The following is a 24,693-nucleotide window of genomic DNA, read 5'->3' as shown; positions in this document are numbered from 1 at the left end:
TATGATATTCTGATTTTATTCATTTGAGTAGACTGAGTACGACTGAGGTAGAATCTCACAAAATTACAATGATATCAAAAATATAATTAAATAGGTGTAAATAATACTTATAGATAGAATATAGAAATATACAAATCGACACTCCTTCAAAAAGATGCATACTACATTTCTTATCCTTCCCCATTTCATTTAATTCGAAATAAAATATTCATCTGGAAGTCTGTTTATTATTCCAAATATCGCATACCAAAAACATGACAAGAACTGTCTACATTTTGATAACTCCAGAATTTATTTGTTTCTCAATCTCTGGAGTCATTTCCTTGTATGTATTTTCTTTGCAATTCAGATAATAAACAGGCGAATCTACTTTGTCTAGGTCGTAACCCTCTTGCTTCAGTCTCAGCTTGCTTTGCTTGAAGGTACTGGTGTATTCAAACTCTTTCACGACTCTGATGAATCTGGGTCTAGCATAAGAGGGCAAATGTTTCTCACTGATTTGGGCAATGGCCTTTATTTGTTCCTGAGTCAGAGACAAGTCATCGGTTTTAAGGGAGTGTTTTAGGCTTACAGCCGCCATGCCAGCTTTTCCTTCGTTGTCTGAAAAACATTTATGTTTCATTTAAATTATGACGAAATACATGTTTCATAACTGTGACATACACTTAGCAAGGTTCATTATTCTATTTTCTTTAACCGTTCGGCCGAAAATAATAAAACAAAATCAACTTAGTTGTATACTTATGATGGCGGTACTGTCAACAAAATAACCATCTTAAACTTATAAATACATGTATGATATGCATGTTTCAAAACTGTGACATACACGTAGCAAGCTTCATTATTCTATTTTCTTTAACCGTTCGGTCGAAAATAACAAAACAAGATCAACTTTAATACTTATGATGGCAGTATTGTCAACAAATTAACCATCAAATCTGCCTTAAACTTATAAATACATGTATGATATTTTTTGCCATAAACTAAAATTATGAGGAAAGAAAAAATCCAAATTATTTTAGCTTAAAAATTTGAAATTTTTCTCCCATCTTCATACTGAGCTCTTAGTCCAAATGAGATAAATTTAGCCTAAACAATGGCCAGTATCATTTAGCCCTCTTAATCACTAAACGTCATTAGTTATTTTATTATATTTTACGAATTTCATGATTATTGAAACGGAATCACCGTATACTATAGTACAATCCCTGACCAACGAGAAGCCCCAAATCGCCTGACGTCATGACGTCAGGCATATCTAAGGTTTAAAAGTTGCCTTCTCCGAAACAGCACAGACAATGGGAGCAAGCAATATTAAGATTTTTCACAAAAAAGATTAACCGATGCATTGAAAATGTGTCAGCATTTACATTCACAATTGATAAGAATGTTATATGGGATGTAATTACATCAGTGAGCAAGAGTTTTCAAGTAAAAGGGCTGTTCACCATGCACGTGTGTTATCCTGATTTAAAAATAGATAAGCCAAATTTGAACGGTGGAAAAGGGGGGGGGGGAGGGGGGGAGTCATCGCAACAAGTTGTTACATATTGTCTATTACGGTATAATGTAAGTAATATTTGGTGTTGGATTGTCATCATTACCAAAGAATCATCAGTTTGGATTAAAACAAATATATATTGAACTAAATCGCCGAAGTGGGGTGTGACCCGATTTTCGATCAATTGGGCGATTTCATTATCTTGAAAGGGGCACAAAACTTGTGTGTCTTACTAAATGTACAGGCAATAAATAATTGCTAGTCAAGTGTGTGTGTTATTTTGATAGATTTCTTCCAAATATTCGATCCAAAGTAAAAGTATGTAGTTGTTACAAAACAAATGTCAAAAAATTCATTGGATACCCTCCCCATGGATCAATGCCAATGGATGAGTTCATTCAAACCATCGGATCGAGATCTCAGCCGTTGCGTGAATGGTAAAGCAGGACTTCGCGCCACAATGTCTCATTTATCGTTTTTGCGCGCCGTTTAGTCCTAATTGGGATCACAGAAAAATACTCCAGCACACCATGTGTATACAGCGCAGGCACGTAACACCGAGGGTGGGGAGTGGGGTGCTGCTTCCCCCTTTTTTGCAGCAGGCACTTTTCTTAACTTTACATATATAATAAATGGAAATATCATGGATTTGCCCCCCTCCACTTTTGTCGGAGCATGTAATAATTGAAACTGAAAATAAGGAATCTAATTGAATTGAAGTTACAATTAGGATTTTTTTTCAGGATTTTGAGAATTCGACCTTTTATTAATTGCTTGTCAAGATGTTTTGGATGAAGGTGCCCCCACACACTTTCAAAAACAATACGTGCTTGAATATCCTTTCCTACATGTATTTCCTATGATTGGACGTTTTATGAAATTATTTAATTTCAAGTGATATACATGTACATGCACTAGAATTTATGATCAGCAGCGAAAAATTAAAATTAATTTCTTATTAAATAGCCTTATTTAAACATGCATGCTTCCATTGAATAAATATGTTAAGTCAGGCAAGCTTTTTCGAAAGCTATTTCTTGTGGCACAGAAGAATCACTTTCTATGTAAAAGGAGTCGGTATCCTTTGCTGCAGAGACGGGAGAAAGGTAGGTCCGACTGTTTATATTGTATACACGGATATATTCGCCGCCGTTTTATTTTCGTCCCTTTTGCCTTCGTTGTCAGCGGGCGAATTTAAGACTGGGTGAATTCCAGTGTAGAAGGGCAAAAATCACACTGGGCGAAAATAACTCTGTATTCAGTAGTATAATTCATAACAAGTATATACAAAAACTATGTATTGCACGAAAGATAGTGATAATTATGATTTTCATTTTCTCCTTATCCATAAACGTCTTGCATATTAATATTCAAAGACTTTGAAACTAATTGAGATTTCTAATAAACGGTCACCCAGTATGCCGATTAATAAAAACTGTGTACAATTTGCAAAAATCGCGACCTGTTTCTGGGTAAAGTCAGTTGAAACAGTCCAATAATATTTTTTTCTTTACTCCACCATAATTTAAGCCGGCATCCGCACCTTAGGGGTTGTATTGTATACTTTGAGAATGTGCATTGTTTAATAGAGATCCAAGAGCGCCAAATGAAAATAAAATTAATGCACTTTGGAAAAAAAAACTTCAAAGTGCGTGATTTTATAAAGTGCGTTGTAACAGCACGCGTCGTAAAAGTTAAATAATCATATCAAGTAAGAGTCACACAAAACATCTAACAGTTTATCATAACAATAAGTCAAACCTGGAATCTCGACACCATATACACACGCATCAGTTAAAATGTCCAGTTCCACGAGGATATTGGCGACTTCTGTGGTGGATACGTTCTCCCCTTTCCATCTAATTACCGAAAAAAAAAGTAAAATGAAATTTGTCCTAGACAGTATTCACAATCAAATAAAGTAAATGACAGAGAAGTTTCATAATAATTTGAAATTTCAGCAATTGGTGGCTTAACAGATGGTTCAGAGTTCCCGTGAATTCATAAACTGAACCAAATTAAAGTTCTAAGAGTTCACTCAATAGTATTTTATCATACAAAATAAACCCATGAGATTAAGAAACCATTTATTGATAAAAAAAAAAAAAACCACACACACAAAAAACGTGTCTTTGTGAGTGGTTACACTAGGAATCAAACTTGTGACGTATAGTTCAATACATTGTATCGATGTCGTATTGTTGGAACGCAAGAAGGTTTTGCATAACTGTAAAATGTATACAAAAGTATAAATAAGGAAAAAATGTACATGATTTACTATTTGAAAGCACAGTTGCAGAAAATTTAATATATATTAATATTAGTTATAATTAAGGAATCCCTTTTTGATATTATTAGGTGATCTTAACGGTCTGGACGATAGATAGATAGATAGATAGATAGATAGATAGATAGATTGATAGATAGATAGATAGATATATATATATATATATATATATATATATATATATATATATATATATATATATATATATATATATATATATATATATATATATATATATATATATATATATAACAGTAACTTGATCCAAAGGGTCGGATCACGTCGAGTTGCCAGGCGCGTATCATCAGATCAAACAAGACGCGAAGCATACTACGTCATCAGTTTCAGAGAGTGGTGATACAAAATCGGAAAAACACAGTGTGGTGATCCGCAAAATTGGATCACACTCTGTTAAAATGACAGTATCAAGCAGGGAAAATTGATGGGTTTGTTATGAAGCCCCGCGGGATTTATTGGGTTTTGATTAGGTCCCGACCATTATAAACACTGCCTCATGCATCATTATTCTAGGAATAAGGAATCATTATTTGAGTATTACCTCAAAGAACGAATCCTTATTCATCAAATAATGATGTATGCTTCTATCTGATGTTGTGTAAAATTTTGCTGTGTACCTCATAAAATGACACTCCCTCAAAATAAAAAAGAGACCCACAACACTGAACGGGCACGTCCCCCGAGTATCACGATAGCTCGTACATGTAGATGGCCCTGTCAGGGCAGGGAGACTGCTTGCATTTGAAGCTTTATTGGTTTAAACTTATTTATTGTAATATGATTACAATTATGGAATAAGTTCAAACCAATAGAGCTTTATTGTGGAGTCATAATTTGAGTCGAGACTCCTCTGACTGCTACCCCGCTTTTATTAATTCATGTTTACCAACAGCAATAGGCTAACTGAGTAACACGTAAGCGTCATTTTAGTTTTTACCCTATCATATTCATAAAATTACAATTTCTCAACTTATAAACGTTACATAAAATGTAAATTTTATAAAGAAGACAAAAGCTGTCAATGTGACATAATACATTCGTCAATCCTGAATTGATAATCACTAAAATTCTACAGAAATTGAGTCCCTTTATACACACGTACTTCCGTTTTTACAAACTTAGTGTTTTTAATAAATATACCCCTATACAGTTGAGAGAATTCTGAGAAATGATTGGTTGTCATCACTTATGACACTACATGTATGTCGTTTAGACTGTACCTGAATGTGTCACCTAGTCTGTCTGCAAAATACACGAAATAGTCCTTATCCCTTGTAAAGGCGTCCCCCGTGTTGATGTAACAGTCTCCGGGTACTATGACGTCATGCACCAATTTCTTTTTCCGTTCGGACTCTTTTCCTTTATATCCCTCAAACGTCATACGGCGTCTTTCATTTAACTTCAACAGCAACAGTCCAGGTGTATCTAGCAATGAAATATTCATACGTCAAAGATTCATACGACGATAAAGTTCTCCAGCGGGAAATATAGCATCGATGAATTGAGTCATGTCCTCTCTCTCTCTCTCTCTCTCTCTCTCTCTCTCTCTCTCTCTCTCTCTCTTTCTCTCTCTCTCTCTCTCACCAAGAGGGGCCAAAACACACAATCCATCCTTGTTTCTCACAACGTCTTCGGTTGCTTGGTCATATAGGACGAATTCGCTTGGCAAGGTCATTTTCTAGAATAAAACAGTAGCGGTATTTAATCTCAAAGAATATATATATTAAGAGACCTTAATGCATTTTTCACATATTATCCAGCTATCATTTGATTATGATACTTAGAATCGTTTTAACAAGAGCTTGGACTTTGGGCAGTACGTGACAAACTCCGATTTGACGAAGGTGGGGTCTATTCATGGTTAACTGTCCAGTCATTGGCTAATAGATATGAATATATTGAACGCAATGACACACGCCAGACTTCACCCAGATATGTATATTTCGCTGAAACACATCAATTTCACACAGCAGAGCAGATCTTGGCAAAATATTCCGGTTTTGACAGTCTATGAATATTAATGAGCTTCTCATAGTGAATTAGAAGAAAGCAGGTCAATATTTGACAGCTTGTTTAGATGAGCAAACTAGATAGTAACATCTCACAGAAAGTCCAAGCTCTTGTTAAAACGGTCCTAAGGTGGTAGGCTTATGGGACAACAAATCCATGTTGTGATGTACTATAATAATTTATCATAATAAACAATATAATCAACTGTAAAATTTAATGTAATTTTATAGTTTCTTTCCCAAACAAATTTCACCTCGTAGTGGGTTAGCGGTTTCACTACGAATCTGTAAGTCATGAGTTCGAAATCCACTGGGTATTTTAAAAATTTTACTTTCCTAAAAAATTCAAAACTTGTCTTATGGTCAAATATTGTGAAATTTAAAAATTCGAAACCAGTGAAAGTATTTTCATTAATTATGATGTACTTTAACTCACATTAATATTGATCTATGTTCCTTTACATTTTAAAATTTACAATTTACTGGTATATAAGATGTGCGGTTTTCATCATCTTTCAGTATTTTTGCAGTCATAACACCGCACATCCAGCTCGTGTAAAATAACCCAATGAATTCATGTCATAGAAATTGGATCTATGTCCGTCTTTTGTCGGACAATGAAAATTGTGTGAATGAAAAACTGAAGACTATTAAGGTGGTATGGGACACCTGCCGATATTCATGTGGATAAAAGTACATTATAATCAAAACTCTTTCTCCGGTTTAGAAGTTTTAAATTTTACAATATTTGCCCCAAAATGCTTTTTCAAATTTTTGGGGGAAGGGTAAATAAATTTTAAAGGCCCAGCGGGATTCGAACTCATGACGTACTGATTTGCTAACGAAACCCGAGTTATGAAACATAATTTTGAAAGAAGAAATCAAACTCAATTTCATTGTTTATTTCGATAGAAAGCACGTCACAATATGTTCGTGTTTCATACCACCTTTAAAATAAAACGATTTGACTGTAATCTTACCAATAAAGGGGACATACGACCGACGGCGCCTAGTTTATTTGAGATGTTCACCATACCCACAGGCATTTCTGTCGCCGCGTAGAACTCGTAGATATGGGGTATTTTGAATCTGTCCGACATGACTTTCCACACATCCCTCCTCAATCCATTCCCAAAAGCACACCGTATACAGTGGTCCGAATCTGAGCTACTCTGAAGACACATGTATATAACTTATAATAAAATGTCTATGAAAATAATTACAGGTATACGATCTTTATTTCTTCAACATAAACCTTTTTTTCAACATATTGAAAGTAATTTTCATTGATGACCGTCACGATAATGATGTGTGTTGACTCCAACGGAATCTCTTATACATACATGTACAATGTACATTTGTACATGTATAATAATATGAAGATGGATCCTATATATATATTCCGTCTTTAACAATTACATATATATTTAGACATCAACTAGATCTGTCACCAAACTGACAAATGCATGGATAAACTATGATTTCCTCAATATCCGTCAAATACCAATTTCGTAGATTTCGTTGTTTAATTTAATTAAACCACAAAATTAAATGCTCATTAAAGTGCCATTTATCAAATAACAAACTTCATTGGTCATTGGCACACGAAATCACGCATCCTTGAAATTAAGATTTTAATTTTTAACTTAATCCACGAAAATTGGAAAAAGATCAGACAGGGAACCACTTACCGGAGGCGTAGCAGCTACGTATCGCAAGATTTCGCCGACGTAATGCACTACTGTTACCCGGTGGTCCCGACAGTCTCGGATAAACTGAGAGGCGGAAAACTTCTTCTTGAGCACCACTGTTGCTCCTGTGTAAATAAATAGTCGTTAAGTCTATGGAAATCCATTGGTGCTTAATTAAATGAGCGGTATGGGTTGTAATGTAAGGTTTTTTTTTCAAATCTCAACAAAATAGTAAAAAAAGTTGTTTATTTTTTTTTGGGGGGGGGGGGGTGTCAAACAATGAAATCTTGATCAGAGTAAAAAAAAAGGTTTTGTATATAAGATAGGACCATAGTAACAAGGTCTTGGACTTTCAGTAGGACCTAACTATATATTTCTTGCGTCAAAACAAGTTGAATTGACGCTGGTTTCAAGCGCAATATACACAGATTGCGTAGTTTTAGCTCAAAAGCCTGGTAAATCTTGCTGATTTCAAAGAGCCATTTCTGAGTGGCCATCGATAAAATATACAAGCCTACGTCACACTGCCATTTGGCACAACTACCAAAGGTCCAAGCTCTTGTTAAAAATCGACAAAACTGTTAATTTACAGATATGAATACTCAAAAGGGAATGGATATAACAAGCCAGTTGATGAATACACTGTCAGACATTTTTAGTTATACATTTGTCTCCTGAACAACATACCCGTTCTTATTACATTTTCCACAGTAAGTAGAGAGGCAGCAGAATGGTAGAGCGGAAGTGACGTGTAAATAATGTCGTCCTTGCTTATATTCAATGCTGCCAAAGCCCAGGAAGCCTTTACGACTTTTTCATATGGAATATAAGCTGCTTTAGGTAAGCCTAAACGAAAAAAAAACATTCAGTATAAACAGATTTATTAAAGTACAGATTGTTTAGGTAGAATGTCTATTTTTTACCACAGTAGATTAAATTATCAATCTAAAGAAAAGCAAAGTTTTATGCATTAATCGTTATTACTAAATGCACAATAATCTGTCATGTTGTAATTTACTAGGTGGCAGCAAATACAAAATTTACACCATGAGAACCGGCAAGACAGGTCCATAACACCTTCTCACTATTTAACTCAAGAACACAGACCCTGGTGTCATTTCCAAAGAAAAAATTATGATGTAAAAAATCACAATTATGGGTAGGTCTTAATTACAAACACCTGGCCTCATGATCATGAAGCACATTTAGACTCAAGTCAAAATTTCAACCATTCATCAAATTATAATATATCAAAGTATCGCTTAAAGCAATATGAGCTGCAATTTTCATGCTGCAATTTTTTTCACAAAAAACTAATTTTATTGTAAATAAAAACATTTTTGGAAACAAATTTTGTAATTATTCATAGGATGTATGAGTCAACTTTATATCTCTGTGTAAATCAAGCTGGCATTATAAGCACATGTACGCATGCAGGGGGTCGAGTTACCCAGGTTGTTTGATAGTCTGTAATTTGCATTTGCGCACAACAGGGTCACCGAGTGTTAGGTGTTAAGTTTGTTTTCACCATAGTTCAATTAACACGTCCAGCATCGAATCTCTTTATGTAATTTGTCGTATAATATCATGTCATATGTGAATATTATCTCATTATTATTTTTTCTGTTCTGGCTGCTGGACGCAAAACTTTTTCATGAATTTTTCATGAACTTTGTTTAAATGTTATTTTCTACTAAAAAGACAAAAAAGTATTATGGTTTATTAACGGGGAAAACCCTTAAGAAGCCTTAATTAAGCAAAATTGAATTATTGTCGTCCTGTACAAAAATTGAACTGCTATATATTCCTTAGAAGAGATATCTTTCTTCTAACAAAAATAAATGATTTTTTCAAATCTTATTTATCATAAAAGTGTAAGTTACATGCAGACTTAGCATACTAGCAGGTTTTTGCAGCAAAATAAAATTCTAAGAAATACAGCTCATATTGCTTTAATTTTTGTAACCATCAACGTAATAAAGAGACGCATTTTAATAGCATTTTATTTTTTCAATGATCTTAATCAGTAGACAATTAGACAGGGAACAAATTTGACTTCAGTCTTAAACTGCTTCATGATCTTTGGGCGCGATGTTTTAAAAATTTTGCCTTAATGAAAAAAAATAATTCTTGTGTAATAAATTCACGTTGGAACCTAAAGGTCACTGCTTAATAAGTTGTTTGAAATCACTTATTTATACCGAGCGCAGCTCGCCGGCGCGCAGCGCCGGCTAGCGAAGCGAGCTCTAAGAACCAGTGTGCGCGGGAAAAAGAACGAGCTAAACCTACAGTTCATCAAACAAAATTTTTTGTCTACGTCCCATAATGCTCTCTAATGTTTTCACCCGTGGTGCTATGCCAAAAATGGCCGACTTTTAACTCGTAATTTACGGTGTCTCAAAGTTTGAAGACACGTTTTGAGTAGCGCATATGCTTTGGCGAGACTCGAGAAATTTGTTAGTTGCTTCCATACCTTCGTATTGAGTCGAGAAACGTAAACAAAGACGAACAAAGTTACTGATGACGTCACAGTGCTCTCGCGCTATATTTCCCGCGATAAATTTAGAGGTGGATCAAACATCTGTAATGTGTGTACTAGCTATTTCAGTATAGACTGCGATACCTGTCTCATTGACATATGATTTGGTTTTTTTTAATATAGAGATTATCTAAATATATACTATAGTCTGTCCCAAGATATTTATGCTGCATATTTGAACGGTTTTTAATAAAAATACACATACCTGTGATTGAAGTGCAATTAAAATCGATGAAAGGGAAAATTCCCAAGATATCTTCATTCACACATTATCATTTTTCCCTCGTAAAAATTCACAGGAACGAAAACAGATTTCCTACGGAGATTTATAATGGGGAATGCTGACATCTTTTCTCCATTCGGAAATACTCGGGACACCTCGCGCAATTTTTCAATGTTATCATCCGGGCGTCTTCTTCTCCTTGGCAATGGAAAAACCTCGTAGACTTTTTATTTTTAGCCGTGTACTGATACCCGACAAGCTAGAGGGGGCGTTTCAAAGGGGAAATCTTGGGATTTTTTCATACTATTGAATGAACATCGTCTGAACCAAGAGGTATTTATAAATATTGAATAATTTAAGAAAATATGCGGCAAAAATATCGTGGGACAGACTATAGCAAGAGCCATACTTTACTGTCATATCGATTCATTTATAAGCTAATTGTGCATGCATGTACAGTAGCTAGGCGGGTAACTATATGAGTAGGGAGGAAATAAACAAGAGGATATTTTGAACTAAATAAAAAGGAATAAAGAGAAAAAATAAAAAGTTAAAAAATTTATGTAGATATTGCATATAGTCAAACCATTAAATTTAAAAGTGGGAAATTACACACCTACAAAAAGGAACCGGGCTCTCTCTCTCTCTCTCTCTCTCTCTCTCTCTCTCTCTCTCTCTCTCTCTCTCTCTCTCTCTCTCTCTCTCTCTCTCTCTCGGGGTAAGGGGTTGCGCTGTATGTATCATGACCATTAAAATTAGTACTGACATTTGCCCCGGCATACTAATTGTGGAGAAATAATCTCTCAAAAATTCTTTGACGTTCGTTGATACCTAAATAACACTAGGATTACAATGATGCAAGGTAGGCTATGTGTAATTCTTGCTGCGCTCGCCAGAACGGTAGCACCGTAAAACATATTATTTAAGAGGAACTCCATAAAGAAATTAATTATACACTGAGTGGCCAAAAGTATTGCAACAAATATGGCTGACGTCATCACAACTTTGCTCGCTTCAAATTTTATTTTTATTGCTGACGCGTAACGAGGCATATTCGGGGCATAGTATCCGGGGTGTAAATTATATGGGGTATGATTTATTTAAGGAACCGTTTCTGGTTCCCATACGCAGACGATATCCGGTGCAGAAACTAATGTAAACAATGTCGAAGAAAAAGCAAGAACTGTCAACAGATTTAAAGGAGCGGATCAAAATATTGAATGCAAGGGGATTTAACAACAACAAAGTAAGTGAATTATTGGGGATACACCGCAGTACAGTCGGGCGTATTTTGAAAAAAATTCTTTCAAAAGGGAAGTGTTGAAAACGATCCCCGAAGTGGAAGGCCCCGAGTGACAGATGAGGGGTGATCGGAAACTTTATCGCATTGTTAAAACAAATCGTAGGCAATCTTTACAAGATATAACATCAACATTCAATAGAAATGAAGGAACGCGTTTGTCCAAGAGAACTGTGAGGCGAAGGTTACATCAGAAAGGATACAGACGGGGGAAAATTCAGAAAACCGAGGGAAGAGACATTGGCATTCTGAACAGTGGCAGAGAGTGATATTTTCAGACGAAACACAGGTGGTGGTTGGGCAAAATAACTCCGTCAGTTTGTGGAGAAAAACGTCCGAGAAGTGGAAGCCCTACTGTCTTAACCAACGCAATACGCCAGTCAAAGTGAGTTGTATGTTTTCGGGGTGTATTACCTACGATGGCATTGGTGTTATTGTGTCAGTTGATGGAAATTTAAACTCCACGAAGTATATTGAACTACTAGATTTTCATTTATGGCCTGTTATTGCAAAAGTTTTCGGAAATCGTCCATTTATTTTTCAAGATGACAATGCCACCCCTCACTGTTCTAGACAAACAAATACATGGAAACAGGAAAACGGAATTCAGAAATTTAACTGGCCTGCACAATCCCCAGACCTTAATATCATAGAAAATGTCTGGCGTTGTATCAAAATTAAACAGTCCCGTGAGATTGATAACATCGTGATGACTTAGTAGCTGCAGTTAAGAGAATTTGGAATGGACTTTCACAGACCTACATCAGAAGTTTGTATGCCTCGATTCCCCGCAGACTACGACAGGTTACAATTCAGAAAGGCTATGCAACAAAATACTGAAAGAAAAATGTGAGTAGACACCTTTAATCACATTGAAAGGTCGTTTTTCTGTGTGCTGTTGATGTTACTTTGTGATGACGTCAGCCATGTTTGTTGCAATACTTTTGGCCACTCAGTGTTTAACATTCTCATTTGTCTACCAATGATTTAATTGGTCTCGAACCTTAGCATCAACCTTTACATTGTGTCAGTTAAAGTCTATATGTCGAGTATTATGAGAACACCCGTAGGTGTCAACCTGAAAAGGATGTCAGTGCGAAACATTTTGTGATGATGTAATTTGGTTAACCATAATAACTATTATGAAAGACAATGAACTTTTAGCAGGTTGGGACCAATCGCCAAAATGGGATAAAATAGCTCGTTTGGAATATAAATTAAATCCTATATGGGATATAAATGGAAGTGCAAAAGAAATTTTTATTGTGCTAAAAATTGGTAGATCCGGTGTTATATAGTGCATTTTCCCCCTAGCCATCTTTCCCCCGTAAAAGAGGCTATAAAGCAGTTTTTCCCAACGTAAAAACGACTATATAGAAGTTTTTCCCCACGGAACAACAAGATAGCACAAATGCCCATTTGATTTTTGTCGTAAAAAACAATTTCAAATTAATTTTTATCCAACAAAATATCCTAGATGGTGTTATATTCCAAGTTTACAAAAGCACAATTTATACCTATATTCAGGTTTGAATATTTTAACAAACGATAAGAAAAAAGATAAATTCTAAAGTTTTGGTGGTATCGAACTCACAACCTAAAAAACCTAGCTCTATGATGTTACCTAATGTCTGGTGCTCTAACCACTGAGCCATTTCAGTCACAACAAACTTCATTGTTAAATGATAAATGCAACTTCAACCACGAATTTAAGGACTTGTAGTATTTCTCTAAAACTTTCAATTGTTGGGATACAAAATGAAATTTTTAAAGTATGTATAGTGGGTCATCTCTCAACGTTTTTGTTGATAGAAATCGGTTTGATTTCCTTTAAATCTTAGATAGGTTATGACAAAAATATGGAGCCCAGGCCCACTCTATAAAAGAAAAGGCATTGAGGTGATAAAAATGACATTATTTGGAGGTTTTGACACGCATACGCAAGTTTGAATTAACTTATTCTAAATATTTAACATATTTAAAGGTTATAAATCGATATTACGGTAAATATACATTGTTTTCAATTATTTAGAAAGAAATATAAGATTTGTTCATATTTTAATTTTATAGTATCTTATCTATCATCATATAGGCAGTTTACACGCCTTATTAACCCATCTTCTTATAATATATCAAAGTATCGCTTAATTTTTGTAAATATCAACGTAATAAAGAGACACATTTTAATAGCATTTTATTTTTCAATGTTTTCAATCAGTAGACAATTAGACAGGGAACAAATTTGACTTCAGTTTTAAACTGCTTCATGACCTTTGGGCGCGATGTTTAAAAAAGTTTCCCTAAATGAAAATAATATTTCTTGTGTTTTAAATTCACGTTAAAACTCAAAGGTCACTGCTTAATAATTTGTTTGAAATCACTTATTAATATTCAAGAGAAACTCTATAAAGAAAATAATTATATTCTCATTTGTCTACCAATGATTTAATTGGTCTCGAACCTTAGCATCAACATTTACATTGTGTCAGTTAAAGTCTATATGTCGAGTATTATGAGAACACCCGTAGGTGTCAACCCGAAAAGGATGTCAGTGCGAAACATTTTGTGATGATGTAATTTGGTTAACCATAATAACTATTATGAAAGACAGTTAACGTTTAGCATCGCCAAATTGGGATATAATAGCCCGTTTGGAATATAAATTAAATCCCATATGGGATATAAATGGAAGTGCAAAAGAAATTTTTATTGTGCTAAAAATTGGTAAATCCGGCGCATAAGAATAGATAAAATGTAACAGTAGGTTTTTAAGGTCTTCCGTTTCCAACGGAAGACCTTATAGTTTTCGTACTGTTTCTTATTAAGGTCTTCCGTTTCCAACGGAAGACCTTATAGTTTTCGTACGATTTCTTCTTATTATTATTTTTTTCCACAAATTTTGTGCACGCGATTTCTCGAAAACTATTCGACCGATTTCAATCATTTTTTCACAGAAGATGGGACTTGATGTAAACTTCATACATTTTTGAGATTTTTTCTGTCGTCACTTCCGGTACCGATTTATCGGCCATTTTGCACATTTTCACGACCTATTTTGTGCAAAGCTGATCTCAGAAACTATCAGAGATATGACTATGAAATTTTCAGGATAGGTAGTCTATAGTTTGAAGTTGTGCACTATTATGTTGTTTTACGCCAGTGGCGCCATTTCTTGGAGCTCGCCTGGGCTCGAAAATTGAGTACGAATTTTCATTCAAAATTTTCATACGTTTTCATCTGTATCTTTTTATCAGTTGGTAGTTTGCTAAGACATATATAACAAAAGTAGTAGATAATTAAACGTTCTTTCCAACAAAATCAAGAAAAAGGGGCTGGTCCCTTAAATTAGGGGCCAAGACACTCGTAAACTCTATTACAAATAACTTAAAAACGATCAAAATTTTGTAATGCAAGATAGAAGCAAAGTTGTTGATTGTAGCAATATTTATCAGGTAAAATCATTTTCACACCCATTTATGACGTGATTAGGGATTTTAAGGGACCAAAGTACTTAAACTTTGATGCAATATATCTTGAGAAGGAGACATATTTTGTTAGGCAATGTAGAAAAGAAAATGTTTGCATTCCACTAATCAAAACTCTGTCTGTCTGTCCCCATTAAGGATCTAGAGGGCTGGCCCCTAAAATATTCAATCATTTGTATCTCAAAAATGAACAACAATTTTAGATGGGTGTAAGAACAAAAAATGATAGTATTCGTGAGACCTTTCGATTGAACTCAAGAAAAAGGGACTGGCCCCTTAAATGAGGGGCCAAGACACTCGTAAACTGTATTACAGATAACTTGAAAACAATCAAGATTTCAAATATCTTTGGTACCTAGCCTTTCTACAAAATTGATACCAGCGAGATTTTAGTCACTGTAAGTGATTGAGACACAAACTTTTATAAATGATAGACAATCGATTGAAGATATATTTAACGGGGTTTTTTTTTGTCAACCGTCACTTCCGGTACTCACCAGAAGAGTTCAAACAATTTATTTTTTTCACAAGTTTAACTGATTATCTTTGGTGTTTCATCTTCCATGATTAACAGTGGTGTACACTAAACAAATGTATAAAAAAAAACCTAGCTTTTATTTTCATAAACCTCTTTTGTTCGTCCGTTTTCGGTCTCGAGACAAAAAACCTAGATTCACCAAGATCGCAGATTTGGCAGAGAATATAAATATTTCATCGTATCATATGAAAACAAAATCGGGCGGAAGACCTAATCGTTACTCGTAACGAGATCTAGTTATTATTATTTTTTTCCCCAAATTTTGTGCACGCGATATCTCGAAAACTATTCGGCCGATTTCGACCATTTTTTCACAGATGATTGCCAGTGGTCATAATTCTAGAAGTTTTTTGAAATTTTGAAATCGTCACTTCCGGTTCCGATTTACGGCCGATTTTGTAAATTTTTACGACCAATTTTGTGCAGACATAAACTCAGAGACTATCGGAGATATGAATATAAAATTTTCAGGATAGGTAGACCATAGATTGAAGTTGTGCACAATGCAGTTTTTTTATGCCAGTGGCGCAAAGTTTAGGAGCTCGCCAGGGCTCGAAAATTGGATACGAATTTTGAATCAAAATTTCCATACGCTTTGATCTGTATCTTTTTATCAGTTAATATTTTGTTAACAGATATATAACAAAAGTGGTAAACAATCAAAAGTTCTTTCCAACAAATTCAACAAAAAGGGGCTGGCCCCCTTTTTTAGGGGCCAAGACACTTGTAAACTATAATACAAATAACTTAAAGACGATAAAGATTTTGTAATGCATTATAGAAGCAAAGTTGTTGATCGTAACAATATATATCAGGTAAAATCATTGCCACGCCCATTCATCACGTAATTAGGGAGTTTTAGGGGCCAAAGTTCTTAAACTTTGACGCAATATATCTAGAAAAGGAGACATATTTTGTAAAGCATTATAGAAGAGAAAATGTTTGCATTGATGATTCTAACCAATTCCATTAATCAAAACACCAAGTTCTGTTTCCATTTAGGATCTAGAGGGCTGGCCCCTTAGATATTTAATCATTTGTATCTAAAATATGAACAACAATTCTACATAAGTGTAAGAACAAAAATTGTTAGTATTAGTTAGACTTTTTGAATGAACTCAAGAAAAAGGGGCTGGCCCCTTAAATTAGGGGTCAAGACACTCGAAAACTCTATTACAAATAACTTAAAAACTATCAAAATTTTGTAATGCATTATAGAAACAAAGTTGTTGATCGTAACAATATAAGTTTGTAAAACTCATTTCCAAACCCATTGATGACGTAATCTTGGATTCTAGGGGACCAAAACTTAAATCTTAAATGTGCTGTATGTGATAAAGCAAAACTCTTTGTTAAGCATTTTAAAGGATATTGACGATCGTATACAATATCTGAAATGGAGTGGTTATCTGAAATTACATTGATATTTTAATCAGATCGTTTAAAAATTGAACGGAAGACCTACTCGTTACTCGTAACGAGATCGTATCTAGTTTTTTCACTAATCGTTCTATTACGGAGAGTGTCCCTCAGTATATCCAAATCTTCATGGAGATTAATCTTACAAACTGAAGACTTTAAAATATTACTTTTAAATAGATATATTTTGTCAAGTCAAGTAGGCAATTTTTTCATCCACCCCAGTCGCATTTTCCAAAAATTTAAAGTATGTCACCTGCCGAGTAAGATATTGAAATTTATTAAACAAATCATGCAGAAAACCATTGGAGAAACTTTCTGTCATTTACATATAAACATTCAAATAAAAAGTACTATCTGATGAATTAAAATAGAACTCCCAATGGATTTTCAAATTCGACGGGAAAACTAATTTCTTTGAGGAAAATACTTTTCTGAACTATCAAAATTCCTGTAGAAAATACTTTTGATACCCTAATTTCCATTGTTTTTGTTTCATCTTTTGTTTATTAAAATATTCAAATGCGAAACAAAGTGTTATACGTCACCTGTTGTCCCCGATGTGTAAACATAACAGCAGTTGTCGATCATTTTGATTTCTTTTCGGAATTCTTCAGAAACATCTTGATCAGACGACTCCTCAATTACGCCATCCAGCGGCTTAAAATCTGGGTCGTCTGCTTCTCCAAAATGGTAGATTGGTATTCCAGCCAATTCATTCTTTATATCAGAAACTGGATTTTGAATGTCCTTTTCTAAACACACATTTACAAACCAAATTATATATACCGTAAATTTCCTTTTAAAGGGGCATTGTCACGATTTGGATCAAATTTTATTTTTCTGTTTTTATTATTTACAATGCTTTAGGAATGCATTTCTATATAACGTTTAATACATTCATTTTGAGTCTAAAACTGGAATTTTCACTTCAATATTCAAAATGTAAGCAACAAAAGCTTTGTTTACATTGCAAAGAATTGTAAGCTCTGTAACTCGCTTATATCTCAACGAATAACACTCAAATTTATTTTGATTGCCTAATAGATTAAAAATGCGCTACTGAAGCATTGTAAACATTAAAATCGGAACGATTTTTTTAACAAAATCGTAATCATGCCCCTTTAAATAGGCTTAATATAACACTTGATAGAAAAATATGCCGTTTATAAATACATATATTTACATCCAATAAGTATAATTCCCTCTTTTTCGTACTACAAAAATTGGTTGTAATTCACAGCTTTTTAGAAACAGACAGGACTGAAATCTACACAATCCAGTTTCGGTTTGTCGAAACCTTCAGCACCTGGGAAAAATCACGGACTGCAAGAGATAATCATGATGATGTCAGACTCATATTCCCATAAAAGATGATTTAGCTATTTCTTTTATTCAACGTTTGATGTACATTAACAATATAATTTAGTTACTTTTACTATTTACGATCAACTAGTAAATAATTTGTTAAAAGAAAGATGTAGATATGAACAATTAAATGCTTGAATTCTTTGATTATTTATTTGGGATGTGAAGGGTTTTTTTCCCCTAATCCATTTTCGGAGGTTATGTATTTTGTCAGCAATATCAGGAGATTATGTTTATTTGTTGTTCACTTATATCGACTTGTCAAATATAATCAGACTAAATAATATTATAGTCATTAATCAATAGAACCATTTTAACAAGACCTTGGACTTTGGGTAGTTGTGGTGAACAGCAATATGACGTAGGCCTGTCTATTTCATTGTAGGCCACTCAGCTATCATAATGGCTGTTTGAAATCGACAAGATTTGTCTGGCTTTGAGCTAAAACTACGCAATCGGTGCATATTTCACTTGATACCGCGTCATTTTTAACTAGTTTTGACGAAAGAAATAGATAGAGCTCTATACGTCCAACTGAAAGTCCAAGGTCTATCTTGTTAAAATGGTTCTAAGTCGAATTGCTGTATCTTGCATGTATATTGTGTTCTCATGTCTTTATGCTGTGTTGTTTTTAAATTTTAATGTCGACTTGTCAGATTTCATTATGACAGACAAGAAGATGATAGTTTGAGCCAAAAACTCTTTTTTTTATAACAAAATATTAATTTTCTAGTCATGATGATCATTTTATGAGAAGTCGACATAAAGATCTGACAGGCTTACATTGATATCTGACAAGTCGACTTAAAAAATCTGACAACCTAACATATCTATCTAACAATTTGTGGCATTTAACGACGTAACCAACCGGCATTTGGGCATTTGCCGTGTCATATTCGCTCATCTTCTTTATGAAAAGATTCGACGTTTCAACTTTTGCTTTAAAAATAACACGCAACACTGTCATACTCATACTTCCTGGTGACGTGCTTGTGCATGCTATAAATTAATTTTACAACTTAAAACTTTTTCAGCTCCTAAATGTTTTAATTCTCGGTCCTTTCTAGACAAGAATGAAATTGATTTTAATCCTGACCTTCAAAGAAACTCTTAACATATATGATAATTATCTCAGATGTCTGGCTCCTTTCATCGAGAGTTTGAAGTTGTAATATGCATATGCTATTTCTGTTTTAAACTTTGAACCCCTTCCGGGGCCCCCGCATTGTTCCGTGGTCTTTAGAATTTACAATATCTTAGGGGCTTGCTTAGAAATTTCACAAACTGTAGCTCTGTAGTTCTCAAAAAGATTTTTTTTAAATTTCCATAATATATAATTCTATGTTAAACTTTGAACACCTCTTGGGGCCCCGTATTAGTCCTGTGGTCACGCCTTTATTGTATGTACATTATTTAAGGATGCTTGCAAAGTAATCTAACAAAGTGAAGCATTGTAGTTTTACAGAAAAGATATTTTTAAAAAAATTTCTATGTATGTTAAACTTTGAACCCCACCGCAAGCCCCAATTTTCTCACTATATAAACAAGCTTTTGTGTAAATATTGGCTTTTCTGGCGCAGTGGTTCTTGAATACTGTAGATGATTTTTAAACATTCATCTTATGTACTAGTATTTCTATGTTAAACTTTGAACCCTGCCTGGGGACCCAGTTTGGTCCGAGGGTCACGATTTTTTTACAATTTATAATCTTCACTATAGAAACAAGTTTTTGTTTAAATTTGGTATTTCTGATGCAGTGGTTCTCGAGAAGAAGATTTTTAAACATTTTTCCTACGTATTTCTAAGTAAAACAAAGAATCCCGCCTGGGGCCCCAGTTTTAATCCGAGGGTCACAATTGTTACAATTTAGAATCTTCACAATACTATAGTATAGGCTAGCTTTTGTTTAAATTTGGCAGTTCTGGTGCAGTGGTTCTTGAGGAGAAGATTTTTAAAGACACGTTTCGCAATTATCTCCCTTTTAAAAAAGGTTACGCCCTTTATTTTAACAATTTAAAATCCTCTGTTCAAAAGGATGCTTTGTACCAAGTTCGGTTTAATTTGGCCCAGTGGTTTTAGAGATGAAGTAAAAAAGGTGAAAAGTTGACAGACGGACGGACGCCAGACAACAGGTGAGCAGCGAAGCTCACATGAACCTTCAGTAATCATTCTATTATTCAACACTGAAGCTTTAGCAATTTTATTTCAATACTTATAAAATTATAGGCTACAATGTAAGCACATTTTATTATGCCACCCTAAAATTAAGTATGTAAAGTGGGTAAGGTATTAACTTTCATCAGAGAGCTTTGCTTTACTTTTCTTCGCTGGTATAGTTACATGTATGACACGATACGTCCTGTAAGCACGGCATAAGTACACGTGAAGTGTAATTTGATAATATCAACATTGTAGATAATAATGTATAAATTGTCAAATCTCGGACATCCGTTCTTTTTTACACGTACATGTGCTTCGTTTAAATTTATCAACATTATCATTTTCAAAATATAAAAAAAATATACCTCTGGACACAAAAATCATTTTGGGCTCGGCCACCTTGATGACGTGAACTAATGATTCGTTCCTCAGATTGAAGTTAATGAACGCCATCTGCACTCCAACTTTCTGCAACCCTGTTCAAATATTATTTAAGGAATAAGGAATCATTCTTTGAGAATTATGAGGTGATAATTTCGGTCGGGGCGTGATCAAATCCAATAAAGCCCGAAGGGCTTTATGATAGATTTGATCACGCCCCGACCGAAATTATCAACTCATAGTATTCAAAGAATGATTCCTTATTACTTATTTTTACATAATTTTCAGCAGTTGTACGATTAAAATCAGAATATTATGTGTGCAAACCCCGCTTGAGCCCTAGCAATGCGACTTTTGAATTTATTGGACTGTATAGTACAAAATCGATTCGTAGTGTTATCACAGACAACTACACTGGAATATGTAAATGTTTTTAGATCGTACCAATCATACAAAAACACACGCATATGCATAATGGTCCTTCATGGCAAAACGCACAAAAATTGAGAAATCATATTCAGAAGAATTATACAATACCTAGTATCGTCCAAATAAAATCGGGTTCGTTCGCTAGAATAATGGCAACCACATCGCCTCGTTTTAATCCCAGGCTAAGTGCAGAATGGGCAATCTTGTTGGCCCGGGCGTTTCCCTCGCCGTATGAAAACGAGGATTTTTCAACTATTAGCATGGTTTTCTTTGGGTCCCTTTTTACCGTTTCTTGGAAGCGGTCGATGGGTAGTTTTCTCTTTTTGATATCAGATAACATTGGTAATACGGAAGAAATCATAACTGTCCAGATATATTTCAGATCGTAGACGACCCACGGCGCCCAGAATTTGATTCCGAGGTACGAGGCGCCAAAGAGCCCGGTAATGGCGCCTGCAATCACGGTCCACATGGTTGATTTCTGGTACATGCAAGTATAAAATGAAACGTACCTGCGAAAAAAATGAAAAAGAGGTACATATCATGATCAAAACACTAACATTGTTAGGAATACCGAAATAGAGAAAAGGACAAGAACTTTATAGAAAAATGTACCCTCCCCTTTATAATTTGGAGAGGATAAACATTATTATATTTACAAAATGTATATTCTTTTTGTATGATTAGGTACGAAACTTTCTTGATTGATCTGCATATCCTAATTTTTAAACGTTTTGAATCACGATAAGACAGTAGTCTTTACTGCTTAACAATTACACATGAGGTTTTGTTATTTTCTTGCTTGAGCGACTCCAGTATTCAGAATTTGTAATAAGACCAAAATTTTATTCAGTTTGATTATGCTAATATAAAAGACGCTGATTAATAAAGAAAACTTCTGAAGAAATTATTCAAGCTTAAAGTCAAAGCGATTATTTCAGTTTACAAAAAAGAGCAGTCAACTTCATGCATGCCTATGTATATAAACACAGAGAGAGAGAGAGAGAGAGAGAGAGAGAGAGAGAGAGAGAGAGAGAACCCTGAATGCATGTTTCTTTAAATCTACAAGGTTTAATAAAATATTGATGCGTGATTAAAAAAAATCAAGGCGAACTGTTAAGTCCACATTAATTTGCTCAATCAATTATTCTTCCGGAATATGAGCGTACTTTGATCAGAAATATAGAGGAGACAGATGATTTCAAGTAGAAACCGAGAAAATGACACTTAACAAGTTTCCCCTTTAGCTCATTACACACAATGAGCAAGATCTTTTACAAAAAATACTTGGGTTTTTTGTGTGTGTTTTTTTTTGTTTAGAATAAAGTACTTTTGAGTTGTTACATATTTTGTATAATGGTATATCACGTGCATCACAAATCAAATTACAAACTATTGGGTTTTCTGACAGATAGAAAGAAAAAAACCAGTCATTACACATGTTACATGTATAAATCTACGTACATGTACTAGTGTATATATATATATATATATATATATATATATATATATATATATATATATATATATATATATATATATATATATATATATATAAGTAGTGCAGATGTATGCCACGTTCATAAGGTAATTATTTGGAACATAGACTCTAGCTAGCCTCGTTGTTTTCTAAAAAAAAAAAAAAAAATATGGTGATGAGGCCGAGAACAGGAACAGACGGGGGACCAGGGGACAACTGCAATTTTTTATAACCCATAGTTCATTTCAATTCTTGACGATTTATATGAATCTGTGCACACCATCGCTCTTGTTTTACACAACAGACACGAAGCATCATTTTTTTTTTAAGTTGGAAGGGGGCAGACCTATACCCAAAACATTTCTAAGAGGAAAAAAAATGATTCGCCGGAATTCTTAAAGCAATATGAGCTGCAATTTTGATGAAGAATTTTTTTTAACGAAAATGTTATTTTTTACTAAAATGACAAAAATATCATGGTTTTTAAATTTTTTTTCGCCAAATTTTTGTGAAAAGGGCTGTTCAGAAACCTTAATTGGAGCGAAATTGAATTATTGTCGTCCTGTACAAAACTTGATTTGCAATATGTTCCTTAGAAGAGATCTCTTTCCTCTGACAAAAATTAATGATTTTTTCCAACCTTATTTATCATATAAGTTTAAGTTATATGCAGACTTATCGTACAATCAGGTATTTGCAGCAAAATTAAATTCTACAAAATACAGCTCATATTGCTTTAAACTTTTGGAGAGGGGGCGCGGGAAAAAAATAAACGAAGGACATCTTAAAGCTTCTCCTGAACATAATGTTTATTCTGCATGTTCAGTTTTTGTATAATCTTAAAACATGCCTCTGAAAGGGTGGAAGTTCCCTCAAAATTCAACATTTATAAGAGTTAATTTTTAGAAAAATGCCTTTTCGGATTCTACCTGTCTGCACGATTTGCTACTTCGATTTTACAGGTACATGACGACCTACACATGTAGAAGTACCAAAAAATACGTGTACTTACGTGAATTAGGTAGGAAACATTTAAAATATATTATACGTCTGGTCAGGTGAATTGTATAATACACGGAAAACGAGTTTAAATTTGGAATACTCTATATCGGACAAAATCCAAAAAAACCTCCCACATTAGACCCGCAGAATGACTATGTGTTAAGGGGATGGGGATAGAGGGGGTAGTTACGAGGCCGTTTTTGGAAACTTTAAACATACATAAAAATTATAACACAGAGATGATCGAAAGTCTGATTCGTATCTTATATAGTAACAAGTAAATTTTAACAGAAACTGTCCGCCGTAGCATAAAGAGTTTACAACTTTGTAATGGATCTAGCAAAAAATGAGGAATATAAATTCACACTGTTTTGGACCTAGAGTGCAGCTGTATATGATATTATGTATTTATCAAAGCAAGGCTCTGAAGGTTGACAATGCCTGAATGCTGTAGAGAATAAGTAGGCCACGCGACGGTCATGCTTTACAATTACATAGTGATACACAACATTCCATTATAATATTAATTCACAAACAAGGCCCAACTGAGACCTCATTAAGTAATAAACAGATCGCAGATGAATACAAGTTGTACTTACAAATGTACTTTTTCTTTAACGTCTTATCAACGCCAACAGTTGACTTGTTATGCTAAAAAAAAGAACGATAACTCATCTAGAGGTATGATAATCTGTTGGCGGATCACACCGATCAAATCCAGTGAAGCGAAGAACATTAATGAAAAATATATAAATTGTTAAATAAACGTGCCATTCACTTCATGATTGCTTATGACCTATTCAATTTTTATCAGAACTCCTTAAAGCAGCTATATTTAACAAGAATTGTCAATGGTTCAAATC

At 34.2% G+C, this 24,693-nt stretch overlaps 1 protein-coding gene across 3 annotated transcripts; it reads right to left on the bottom strand.

The window, feature by feature from the left end:
* Nucleotides 1-24,578, bottom strand: LOC128176205 (long-chain fatty acid transport protein 6-like). Of its 3 annotated transcripts, none has more exons than XM_052842356.1 (11): nt 24,430-24,578; nt 21,457-21,860; nt 20,904-21,014; nt 17,559-17,765; nt 8,194-8,352; nt 7,507-7,631; nt 6,796-6,987; nt 5,391-5,484; nt 5,027-5,231; nt 3,263-3,360; nt 1-600 (listed from the first exon to the last, which is right to left on the bottom strand). In XM_052842356.1, the coding sequence occupies exons 2-11, from the start codon at nt 21,836-21,838 to the stop codon at nt 269-271; spliced, it is 1,905 nt and encodes a 634-aa protein (XP_052698316.1). In that variant the 5' UTR covers nt 21,839-21,860; nt 24,430-24,578; the 3' UTR covers nt 1-268. The 3 variants fall into 3 exon arrangements, with proteins under 3 accessions (XP_052698316.1, XP_052698318.1, XP_052698317.1); XM_052842358.1 differs by having other exon boundaries at nt 21,457-21,829; nt 24,438-24,538; XM_052842357.1 differs by having other exon boundaries at nt 24,438-24,520.
* Between the last annotated feature and the right edge of the window lie 115 nt (nt 24,579-24,693).

Source organism: Crassostrea angulata, chromosome 3, assembly GCF_025612915.1.
Source record: "Crassostrea angulata isolate pt1a10 chromosome 3, ASM2561291v2, whole genome shotgun sequence".
In the NCBI taxonomy this organism is placed as follows: domain Eukaryota; kingdom Metazoa; phylum Mollusca; class Bivalvia; order Ostreida; family Ostreidae; genus Magallana; species Magallana angulata.
Note: the sequence above shows the minus strand (reverse complement) of the source record. Positions and strands in the feature narration are given on the sequence as shown.